Source organism: Vespa velutina, chromosome 15, assembly GCF_912470025.1.
Source record: "Vespa velutina chromosome 15, iVesVel2.1, whole genome shotgun sequence".
Taxonomy (NCBI): Eukaryota; Metazoa; Arthropoda; class Insecta; order Hymenoptera; family Vespidae; genus Vespa; species Vespa velutina.
In genome coordinates, this window is record NC_062202.1 from 3,935,954 (window position 1) to 3,948,453 (window position 12,500).

Here is a 12,500-nt window from a genome sequence, read left to right on the forward strand (position 1 = left end):
ATTAATCACTCTTTTGATGAACAATTACTCAACAGTTACTCTAATCAATTAGAGAGATGTCTTCTTCTCGCTGATGCTCGACCTAGTTTAATATATACATACATACGTATATATACATATATATATTATGTGATAAAGCTAACTCTTAACATAAGAGAGAGAGAGAGAGAGGAAGAGAGAGATCGTATCTGATTTGTCGCAAGAAATAAACTACGCAATAACGTTTGTGGAACTTCCCTTTCAAGATCAGAGAACGAGTTTTCCCTTTGAGTCAAAAGCGAATTGACCTGGTAATTCATACGATGAGAATTCGTATCAAGAGAACATGGTTCTTGTTCGATCGCGCAACCGCTAATTAGCCTATTTTGTAATCACTGAATCGGTACTACCTACTGGCGATGGGAATGGCGCTGAGCAATGATAGTAGTAGTAATGATGATGATGATGGTAGTGGTATTGGTGGTAGTAGTAGTTATAGCAGCGGTGGTTTCTCTCGTAGAACTCGTAGGGAAAACACCTCAATGCTATATTTAGAACACTCGGAAACGACACGGGAACGACAGAATGGAATTTCAAACCGGTTCGGACTAATTCGAGCGAATGCCGATCTTTCGATTACGCGGACCTCTCTGAATGTCTGTATATAGGATAACGATTCTGCTTTTGTATGTATCAACTTCTCATTTTTATATATATATATATATATATATATATATATATATATATATATGTATATGTATACATGTATATACATACCACAGATATTGGAAAATGCTTAAGCTTAAGTTAAACCGGTTGAATGGTGGCCTAATGAAGCGTTCCTATCAAAGTAAATAGGCCAAACGTTATACTCCTATACAATATAACCCGTTGCAACCTTCCAAAAATAGTAAATCCTATATAAAACGTCTCGTCACACATTCCGCATCCGATAAACTCCGCTATATAAACTAATACCGAGATAACTGACAGAATATCGATATCTATTGGATTACAATAAAACGATAAAAAAAAAAAGAAAAAAGAAAAAAAAAAAGAAAGAAAAAGAAAAAACGAACAGAAAAAAAGAAGAAAAGAAAAAATAGGAGAGAATGTTAGAAAAAGAGAATACGATGTTATGCATTAGAATTTTCACGACGATTTTAGAGAGAGAAAGTGAGTGAGAGAAAAAGAAAGGGTTGGAGGGAAGGGAGGAAAGAGGAAAAAAAGAAAAATCGTGGACGAAAATTTTACTCTCCACCAACGATTGAAAATACATACGTACTCTCGTGTATACGTAATATAAAAAAACGTGTGTAAATTCATACACACGAGAAGGATAGAGAGAAAAGAGTGTTAGCGCGGATGAAAAGAAAGAGAGAGAGAGAGAGAGAGAGAGAGAGAGAGAAAGAGAAAAAGAGAGAAAGCGTACATAGGAACACACGATGCACACACGAGCGTTTGATATTTTATTTTGCTTCTCGTCAACGTCGATTCGAGGGTCGCACGCTTTTCCAGCAGAACATTTTCCACGATTTCTCGTCGACTACGACGACTACGACGACGACGACTACGACGTCGTAGTCGTCGTCGTCGTCGTCAGGGCGACGCTCGGGTGTACGTCGGTATAATATCAAAGCCTCTTCCATTTGCGTTCGTCGGCTCTTTGACACATTTTCTTTTGATTCGATACGCGCGAGAGGCACGCTTTACGTGCTTCAAGAGGGAACCACCACCCTTTCCCCCACTCTCTCTCTCTCTCTCTCTCTCTCTCTCTCTCTCTCTCTCTTTCTCTTTCCTCCTTTCTATGCTACCCTCCTTCTTCTCCTTCTTCCTACGTCACAGCTACCATCGTCAAAGTCCCGAGAACGTGATTCGTAGTAGTGGACGTCGTCGTCGACTCCTGAAAGCTACGCTTAACGACGACTCGTCCGTTTTTGCTACCCCCTTTACCCTTCTCTCTCTTTCTCCTCTTCCGCACCCATCCATCCATTCACCCACCCACCCCGAATCCCCCGATCACCGACTTTTTCCTTCCTTTCCTCTCTCAACCTTTCTTTCCTACCTCCTCCTTCGTTTTCTTCTCCTTCTCCTTTTCCCACTCTTCTTGCTTCTTCTACTCCACCCACATCACCACCACTTTGGTGAATGTCTCTAATTGAAAAACGGCCCGATTTCTACTACCACTGTACATCCTTTCTTTCTTTCTTTCTTTCCATCCTTTTTTCGTTCTTTCTTTCTTTCTTTCTTTCTTTCTTTCTTTCTTTCTTTCTTTCTTTCTTTCTTTCTTCCTTCCATCCTTTTTTCCTTTCTTTCGTTACACGACATTCCAGGGTTTAAATTCAATTTCGATTCGATGCACACACTCTTTTCTCTATCTTTATCTCTCTCTCTCTCTCTCTCTCTCTCTTTTTCTCTTTAATCCACGGTGCTTTAGTCTCTCCTTGGAAAAGGGCCTCGGTCGACCGGTTTCAGGGCGCGTCGTTATGCTCCATTTAACACGGCTATGACTCCATCCGTACGATAGTATTTCTCGTGTCGTTGACTTTACCAAGCAAAATACTACTGTATTCTTAATCGCACGTAAGAAACTACTATTTCTTCTTCTTTTTTCATTCTCTTTTTTCTACATTCCTTTTGCTTCACTTTTCTATACGGCATAAACGAATAATTTATAAGAAATGATTCAGAGAAAACCGTATTGTAGGAAAAAGTAAAACATGTATTTTTCCTTTTAAAATTTATTCCATCTCTTTAGGATGACGTACATGTTCACACGCCAGACGAACAAAATACGACGTGATACGCGAAGCTCCTTGTCTCGTCAGTGTCCTCTCGTTTTTTTCTCGACAATAGACGAGAGGGTAGAGAAAAAAGGATACAGAGAAAGAGAGAGAGAGAGAGAGAGAGGGAGAGGGGGAAGTGAGAGAGTGAAAGAGAGAGAGAGAAGAAAGAGAAAAACAACTAAGAAGAAAGAGAAAAATAGATAAATAAATAAAGAAAGAGATACAATAAATTCTTTAGTTAGAAAGAGAGAAAGAAAGAGAAAGAGAAAGAGAAATAGAGAGATTTTTCAAAGATTCCCATAAATTTCTATTTATCAAACAAATACTATTCGCCTGATCGTATTTAAAAAAATAATTGAATATGTGTTTAAAGATGATAAAAAAAAAAAAAAAAAATAGAAAAAGATCGGAAGAAAACAATTAGAAAAAATATTCTTACGAAAAAGTCAGCATATTTTTTAAAAATCTTTTCTATCCTCTTAGAATGAAACGCAAAGCTTGCTTATTCACACACACACACACACACACATATATTGGTAGACGATAAAAAAAATTGACGTGATCTTGAAGTTTCTCTCGTCAGCATTTCTCCTCCCGTTTTTTTTTCTTTTTCTATATAAGAGAAAAAAGAGAAAGATTAGAAAAAAAGGAAGAGAGAGAAAGAGAGAGCAAAAATTAAGAAGAAAAAAAAGACAGACATCTTTTCGAACCTTGCCATTAATTTCTATTTATCATCCAAATACTAATTTTTATTTAAGAAAGTAATTTTTTCGTTTTCTTTTCTATTTGGTACATTTAGAACGATCGAATACACGTATAAAGACGATGAAAGAATCAAAAGGGAACGATTAATAAAGAATATTTTTATGAAAAAAAAAAAAAAAAAAAAAAAAAAAAAAGAATCAGAATACTTCATTGAAAACTATTTAGAACGAAAGAATCGAAAGAGTAGCGCGTTGACATACGCTAGACGATCAAAATTGACGTCAAAATTGATCGTAAAATCTCCTCTTCTCGACAGAGAACATCCTCTCGTTTTTCCTCGATAGTAGATATACGAGAGGGTAGAGAAAAGACGGAAAGAGAGAGAGAGAGAGAGAGAGAGAGAGAGAGAGAGAGAGAGAGAAGGAAGGAGAGAGCAACAACTCCTTAGTTAGAAAAAGATGGATAGATAGATAAATAGAGAAACAAAAAGAGAGGGAGAGAGAGAGATAGACAGAGAGAGAGAGAGAGAGAGAGACTTTTCGAAGGTTGCCATTAATTTCTAGGGGAACGGAAACTAAAGCCGGTGCGCCGTATGTTAGTTACGTATTCTCCCGCGGCAACGGAGCTTCCTGACGAAGTCAATTAAGCTCTTTTGTGACGAGAAGCAGCAACAGAAGTGCTGGAGACTCCGACGGCCGGAGTGGATGGCGTTCGTTACAAGAACCACCCTCGAACAGCCACATTTATGCTCCCACGAAACTCGAAATATCGGTATTCACCCTCTCTTCTTTCTCTCTCTCTATCTATCTATCTATCCTTTTCTCTCTTTCTATCTACATCCTCTCTTCCTTCGTTGTTCTTGCCAAGTTTGATATCTTACTATCTTATTACTATCTATGATCAATCTCTCTTGCGAACTTTTGTGATACACAGGTGCAAGAACTTTACAGCCGCAAAAAGGATCGGCACGCCTGGTAACCCAACACCCGTAAGGATGCCACACGCTCATCCAGAAACCTTCAGGCAGTTCATTCATTACATTTACACTGGCAAAGTAAGAATAAGAATCAATTTGTTAATTTAACAAATAAATATTATCGGTCTTTCTTATCGATAAATAAAAAAGGTTTTAATATAAATCCACGAAACGTTAAAAATCTATGACGTTAGAATAAATCAATTATATATAAAAAAATATATATATATATATATTTTTTTTCTTGCTTCAATTGTTCATGGAAATGACAGAATGAACAATATCCTGTCCACAAATATATATATATATATATATATATATATATATATAAACAAAAATAGAAATAGAGATTATATATCGTCCGGCAAACATTAAATTAAATTTATTACATGATATAAATTTTTATATATTGTCGTGTACGGGAACCGACCACCTTCTCTATTGGCCACGCGTAAATCCAAAGACTGAGTTTATGGAATCAATAAATGGTACACTCTTTATATACGTATTATATATAGGGCGTTCATTAAATTTAGCTATTACTAGCCAAGGTTTTTTGTGTAATGATTAAATTGTCTTAATTTTTGTCTATTGTTTCTTTTTTTTTTTCTTTTGTTAAACGATTAGATCATGCTACAAGACAGCGGTATATTCGAGATGTTGGGTCTTGCTCAAGAACTTGGTGTCGAAGAACTTTGGAGAAGTTGCGAGGAACACGTATCGGCCACTCTAAGCCCTGGAAATGCGTGTGCCCTTTTGACCGCAGCATTGGATGCTCAAGAACGTGTACCAGGTAAGTCGATCGATTTCTCAATTCGTCGAATTTTAATTCGATTTCTCTTGTGAAACTCGTGTTATTACTTTCGCATTAGTAAATTACTTCCTTAAATTTATTTATTTCTTTCTTTCTTTTTTTCTCTTTTTTTTTTTTTTCTTTTTCTTTTTCCTTACGTCAAATTATCAAGCAAAAACTTTCGTACGAAATCAAAAGAAAATAAAAGATATAAATTTTCAATATAAGTATTATACTTATATATTATATTACGCGCATGAACCGTAAACACTTTTTGTGTGACACTTCCTAACTATCATCGATCTTCATTATTTTAATTTCGATACACGCTCTCCCTACTTTTTATCTCTCTTTCTCTTTCTCTCTCTCTCTCTCTCTCTCTCTCTCTCTCTCTCCCCCTCTCTCTTCCCCTTTCTTTGCTTTCCCTTTAATCGATTCGCACGATTCCACCTTCTACGCCAAAGGGGAGATTTTATCCGGTATCATTAGTTATACATTTTTTATTTATTACCTCGATGTCAGTATCAGCCCACTTCGTATACGTTCTGCTTCGATTAATAGTACCAACGATCATTTCAATTTGAAATAGCTCATTATTATAATAATTAATATAATTTTTCTCTTTTTCGATAATTGACAATTAAACAAACGATGTCCTAATGTTCAATAATTTTTTAATAATTAAATAAAATTGTTGTAGTTTATTTGATATTTAACAAATATATATGTATATTATCGATCGTTATTATCACTTTGTTCTTACTTACTACTTTATCGACAATGCAGAAGACTTTTTTATCAACGCATTAAACATGGCAGCACTATCCAAATCTAATTTAATATCGACTATTCTATTTCTTTCTATTTATAATGAAGATTAAAAAATATAAATTTTCTTTTTTATTATGTAATATTTTGTTTTTTTTTTTCAAAATTCTAAATATAAAGATCGTAAAGTTTCGATCAGTCTTCGTTCAACGATAAAGAAATTATTCGAGCAGTAGTTGGTACTATTGTGATGTTCCTTTAGTTGGTACTACTACTACCTGAACGCCATATTTTACGGCGTCTGGCGTTTTCATCGAGAAAAAAAAAAACAGGCACATTTTAAACGAGTCGTCGCAATTTTTTTGTAAAAACAAAGTTCAAAATGTCGTACAAAGGACCTCAAAAAGTACAAAAGGTGATGGTACAACCAATCAACCTTATATTTCGATATTTACAAAATCGATCCCGCGTCCAAGTTTGGCTTTTCGAAAATATTCATCTGAGAATCGAGGGTCACATTGTTGGCTTTGACGAATACATGAATTTGGTACTGGATGATGCTGAGGAATATCATTTGAAAACGAAGAATAGAAAACCATTAGGACGTATCATGTTAAAAGGAGATAATATAACGTTAATACAAAATACTAATCCTGCTGCGAATTGAATTTGAAAAGATAACCTCAAAATGGGCATTGGTATGTCAACACAAGAATCTACATCGAGTGCCCTTCATTGGATGATATCAAGAAGAAGACAAAAGTTGTGTATTAAAATATGATTTATATTGTGGTGCGACTCAGGGACATACTTAGGACAAAAATATGAAAACCTTCAAGGAAAGGAAGTTCTCGACTTTCTCTATACTTTACTATATCATTGATGTTAAAAAGATTAATCAATCCATCGACTCATGTTTATTTTCTCATATCAGATTTTTCAATATTCCTTTTGTAGATTTGAGCATACTACGCGTTTAAAGTCTTTCATTAAAACTATGTACTATGGGATATTCTCAACGTTATTAATATTTTCTATTCTACAATCTGTATTGTAAAATAATGTATCAGAATACTATGTTTTAGTAAAAGCTTCAAAGTTCTTTTTTTTAATTGAACCGAATTTTGTCTTTTCTTTTTTTTTTTTTTTTCTTTTTTTCTTTGGACAAACAAAATATTATTGTAATTATCATAAATAACAGAATATTATTAAAAATATCTTTTGACCACAACCTATGACTTATCACTTCTTCCAATTCTTTTAACCTTTCTAATTTGTCCCAACTTTTTCATACCTTTCCCTCAAAATAATGAAACTAATAATGATCCATTATGTTGCATAAATATCAATAAAATATTCTAACATAATATGATCTTAAAGGATCTAAAATAATATTTCGTTAATCGCATTAAGCTTAATAGTAAGCCAAAATATTAAATTATTATAATTTAATGGCAGAATAGAAACATTATTTGTTCCTGCAGTTAAAATTTATCTTTCAGGTGGCAAAGGTGCTTGTTCATCCTTTATCGAGAGATGTTTTGCATTTATCGGAGAAAATGCAGTGGACACTGTCAAAACTACAGCTTTTTGCAATCTACCAAAAGATGCCCTTGTCAAATTGATATCTTCCGATTATCTTGGGTTAGAGGAGGAAGACGTATGGAGAGCGGTGTTGAACTGGGCCAAGTATCAGGTTCCCATATTTTGAAATTATTATTCCGTTTCCGAGCAAATGTTATCCCTTGAATTCGAGAAAAATTATACGTTCTGATCGTACGTATGTCGTGCAAGGTCTTAGACCTTATATCGCATACATTATCGGGTCCTTGGCTCCTTAGGTTCTTGGATCGGAATTTAGAATTACGAGTTAAGGAACGCTTAACCGTACGGACCACGCTCCTAGGCAGGGGTGACGCAGCCTACGCAACATTGGACCGAAGAGGAACGAGTGAGGGTCTGCCAACATTTGTCAGGAGTGATAAATCACGTTCGTCTACTACTCATCGATAGCCAGGTCTTTGCGGAAGAGGTAGAGCCAACTGGAGCTGTACCGATAGAACTATCTTTGGAAAGGTACAAAATATTTCAATACTTTATCTCTTAATAATTCATATAAAAGGACTTTAACTTTATTTTATAAATCTCTATTTTCTATGTTATTATACTTTAGATATAGATATGCGGCACTACCAAGCAAATATGCGGAGATTTGTTCGGATAAGAGATTACAACCAAGAGTAAGTCCCTTTCTATTCCCTGGATCCCAAATACTATCAAGAGACAAAATGGGTTATCAACGATTATTGAATCAATGGTATGGTGCACCAAAACAAAGTTGGCGTTTGGTTTATAGGTAAGTAAATTAAATTAAATGTAAATATATCAAAAGAATTGAATTCAATCTATTTATATTATTTTATAGAGCTTCTAGTCATGGATATTCTGCAGCATCTTTTCATCGTCATTGCGACGGTGTCTCACCAACATACGTAATAGCATTAGTAAGTTATGCATTATTTAAAACTATTATGATCTATAAAGATTATCAATGAAATAGTAAAGTAATATTATTATAGGGTACGCGTGGAGAAATATGTGGTGGATTTAGTGATGCACCATGGGGCAAAACTAATGCTAAAGGACATTATATTTCTTCTGAAAAAGCTTTCCTTTTTACTTTAACTAATAATCAAGATGTACCTCCGACCAAATATGAAATCGTTAAGAAACCCTTTGCTATTTGCTATCATCCTGAGTAAGATATAAATATTTTTATATATTCTTAACAATTTTAATTAATCTAATTAGATATCACTAATATAAACTTTTCTCTAATATCACAGCATAGGACCTATATTCGGTGCTGGTGCAGATCTATTAATATCTAGTAACTGTAACGTAAATATGGAAAGTTACAGTAATCTTCCTCATAGTTACGATGGTGAACATGCTTCTAATACGGTACTTATGGGAGATTATCATTTTTCTGTAGTAGATTATGAAGTTTTTACACCAAGTCATCTCCCCAAATCAAATCACTGATGAAATCATAAAACATTTTGAAACATAGTACAATATTGTAAATACTTGATGATTTACATGCTCTCTTATACAGACTGAGATTATTTTATACCCAAAATCTAGTTAATATTTTCAAATCTTAATATCTTAACGAAATATGTATCGGGATACCAAAAATCCCATTATAATTCTATATTTTATGTATTAGCTTATATGATAAATTGTATAATTCTAATGCCTTTTTAGGTATGCATTTTATAGAATTGTACATAATATAATCTATTATTCCTAAAAGTATTTTTTCATATTAATACTATTACTTTCTATTCTTCTAACAAAGATGGAAATAAGAAATCTCTTTGTGGCGCAATAAGTTTTGCGATACTAAATTATGAATAATTATTAATGTTCATCAAATACTTATATAATTATATAACGGTCGCTTAAATATCTAATACAGACTAATGTGGACTAAATTTTCTTTAAACATAATATGTCCAATTCCAAAAAAGATTATACACGTAATACGATGAAGAAAAATTTAGAGATTTTGTTAGTGAAGATTTATTAGAAAACTTTTTTTTTTTTTTTACTTACTTGTAAAGTCTGCTCATTTGCGTATCATTTCGTTTGAAAATTCTTTTCCGGTCTTCTAATCTTCCACTATCAGTATTTCAATAATTATTCGATGTAATTATCGTCAATAACGTATCTGAATAATTAAAATGATATCGACTTGTATTTTGTACAAAAGGATGAAAAAATTGACTATTCAAATATCTCGCGAACGAACCAACGAACGAACCAACGAACGAACAAATGGACGAGCAACGGTAAATTAAGGAAAATTAAATTTTCATAAATAAAACTGACCAATCAGCGTCTTAAGACGAAGCAATGTGATTGGACGGGCGATCCTTGATTATCGAATTAATTTTCTACAACCAATCATGCGAACGTATAAAATTAAAATTGGAGAGATTAATTTGTCCAAAATTTTTCCTTCATATATATAAAATATATAAAATAAAATAAAAATCAAGCCATCATATTTATTTTCCTTTTATGTAAGAATTTCATACGATATATTATAGTCAATTATAAGATAATCTTATCAACATTTAAAAACGCATTTGATATTCAATTGTTTTTTCACGAAACGTTCACGTTCACAGTTTTTCTAAGGTTGGTCACCTGACGGCGATTTCTTCTTGCTGCTTCTCGTTACGGTAATTATATAAACTTTTCTGATAATTAAGATAAATAAAAGAGAAAAAAAAAAGAAGAAGAAGAAAATACTCACGAAACTAATAACTAATAAAACAATCGAAGGATAACAATGTAATAATGATATCGCGTTATATTATATTTCGAAGATCTCTAACGATGAGATCTAATTGTTAGATAAATAGAAAACATTAAAATGAACGTAATAAATTAGATCTGACGAATGACGTTAGATGAATAAAATTAATTAAACGAGATAGATATTAACGTGACAAATGAATTATATCGATTTAATTATTTTCTCAATGTTCTCGAGAAAATTTTTGCCCACTTTACGTTATTCGTCCATGTTGTTCCTCGGAACGTCTTTTATTCGAAAACGAGAAATTATCGTTTGTGCAAGAACGATTGCAATTCTTCATCTTCCTTTTATTTTCTTCTTTTTTTTTCTTCTTTTCTTTCCTTTTTTTTTTATTTTTCAAATGGCGGCCTGTAAAATAAAGAGACACTGTATATACCTTAAGAAACACGTTTCAGAACACGAAGACGTATATTTGAATTTCTCGAACGTGCTTTTCACACGTATTATACATGCGTATGGTCAAACACATGCATTGGTATATATATATATATATAAGTATATATTGGTATATATATGTATATATTTAAGTATTAGGTATCACAATAAAAAAGTCATTTGAAAATCATAAAGTTTCTGCGTAAATGCAGACATGCCGAACGTGTAAAGCAAAAAACGTCGAAGTACCGCCAAAACTAATTGATATTCGAATGCAAATCATTAATAATTTTCGTGGCCTCCATTGCGATATATATTTAATATATATATATATATATAATATATGTATATATAACGTGATAAACGTATGCATTTATCATATATATACACGCATATATATATATATATATATATATATTTTTTTTTGTATATACATATAAGAATATATATGAGATATATATATATATATATATATATATATATGTATGTATGTACAGTATCACACTATGTATGTCTCGTGCGCTCAGAGAATTTATATTTCGCTCTTCGGTATACGTTGAATATTCATGCTACAGTATTATGAGTTTAACATGCTCATCTTCGCCGTGGGCTTTACTATATTATCTATTTATGTCCGTAACCTTTTCATAAATTTGCACGCAACCTTGTAATTTCGCCTCTGTCTCTCAAGAACTTCTACTACGTTGTCCAAGATGAAAAAGATTTTTATCATCCTTTATATTCTTTCTTTTTTTATTTTCTTTTATATATATATATATATATATATATATATATATATATATATATTTATATTTTTATTATTTTTTTCTTTCTAATCTCTCTCTCTCTCTCTCTCTCTCTCTCTCTCTCTCTCTCTCTCTCTCTCTCTTTTTATAATCGTTCGTGTTATTACGTCTTACAATGCATTGTTGTGGTCCTTCTCGTTTCCTCAACAAAAAAAAAATAATAAAAAGTAGAACAAATGAGAAAGTAAGAATAACGATAAATATAAAAGAAAAAAAAACAAGGGAACAAAAAAAGAATGATTGATCGAAATAAAATAAGAATTTGATTCTTAGTTCAGCTAAGGTTAATGTCCTTCTCGTTGCTTTGACTTTCTTCGACTGACAATGCTTTGTCTCATTGTCAACAGTCGTATCGTCGACTACGTTGTCCTTTGTTTACGAATAAAGGTAAACGACGTGACTGGAGGAGGACTCTCAAAGTCGTAGAATACAAGGGACATATGTACGTATATATATATATACATATATGTATGTGTGTGTATATATAATATATATATATATATATGTATATAACGAATGTTACACATTGATATATGTAATAATTAATTTTATTATATTCTAAAAATAATATCTTAATGGAGGAGTGAACTTTGTATTATTTTTCCTTTTTTGTTTGTGTGCTTTTTCCTCTGTTCTCTTTTTTCTTTTTATTTTTCTATTTTTTTTTTTTTCTTTTTGTTCTTTCGTATTCAATCTAGCCTTCCATAGTTTACAATAATGTATGCACATATATATATATATATATATATATACATACACACGTACACACACACAACATACGTACATACAACATTGACATGCATTCATACATAAACGTTGTTGATTTCTTGTGTTCATGTATTTACACTTTTGTCCCAGCCTAATTAAATAAACACGAATACATAATAAACCTACGATTGCACGTGTGTCCGGGTATTTT

General features: G+C 32.5%; 2 protein-coding genes across 5 annotated transcripts in view; both read left to right on the forward strand.

The window, feature by feature from the left end:
* The window catches only part of LOC124954623 (serine-enriched protein), a 19,097-nt gene extending 8,867 nt beyond the window's left edge, over nucleotides 1-10,230 (forward strand). The window contains exons 3-11 of one of the 4 annotated variants that reach the window (XM_047507829.1): nucleotides 4,404-4,524; nucleotides 5,074-5,239; nucleotides 7,510-7,703; nucleotides 7,914-8,083; nucleotides 8,181-8,363; nucleotides 8,433-8,511; nucleotides 8,587-8,765; nucleotides 8,854-8,971; nucleotides 10,207-10,230. In XM_047507829.1, coding sequence (XP_047363785.1) covers nucleotides 4,404-4,524; nucleotides 5,074-5,239; nucleotides 7,510-7,703; nucleotides 7,914-8,083; nucleotides 8,181-8,363; nucleotides 8,433-8,511; nucleotides 8,587-8,765; nucleotides 8,854-8,971; nucleotides 10,207-10,215 — 1,219 coding nt within the window. In that variant the 3' untranslated portion in view covers nucleotides 10,216-10,230. Of the gene's footprint in view, nucleotides 1-4,403; nucleotides 4,525-5,073; nucleotides 5,240-7,509; nucleotides 7,704-7,913; nucleotides 8,084-8,180; nucleotides 8,364-8,432; nucleotides 8,512-8,586; nucleotides 8,766-8,853; nucleotides 9,326-9,785; nucleotides 10,062-10,206 lie in introns of those variants that run through there. The other 3 variants (XM_047507824.1, XM_047507825.1, XM_047507828.1) reach the window with 3 other exon arrangements.
* On the forward strand, nucleotides 6,272-7,124 carry LOC124954625 (probable small nuclear ribonucleoprotein E). The gene has a single exon (XM_047507838.1). It carries the CDS (start codon nucleotides 6,390-6,392, stop codon nucleotides 6,672-6,674), a length of 285 nt encoding a protein of 94 aa, XP_047363794.1. The 5' UTR covers nucleotides 6,272-6,389; the 3' UTR covers nucleotides 6,675-7,124.
* Nucleotides 10,231-12,500: the final 2,270 nt, after the last annotated feature.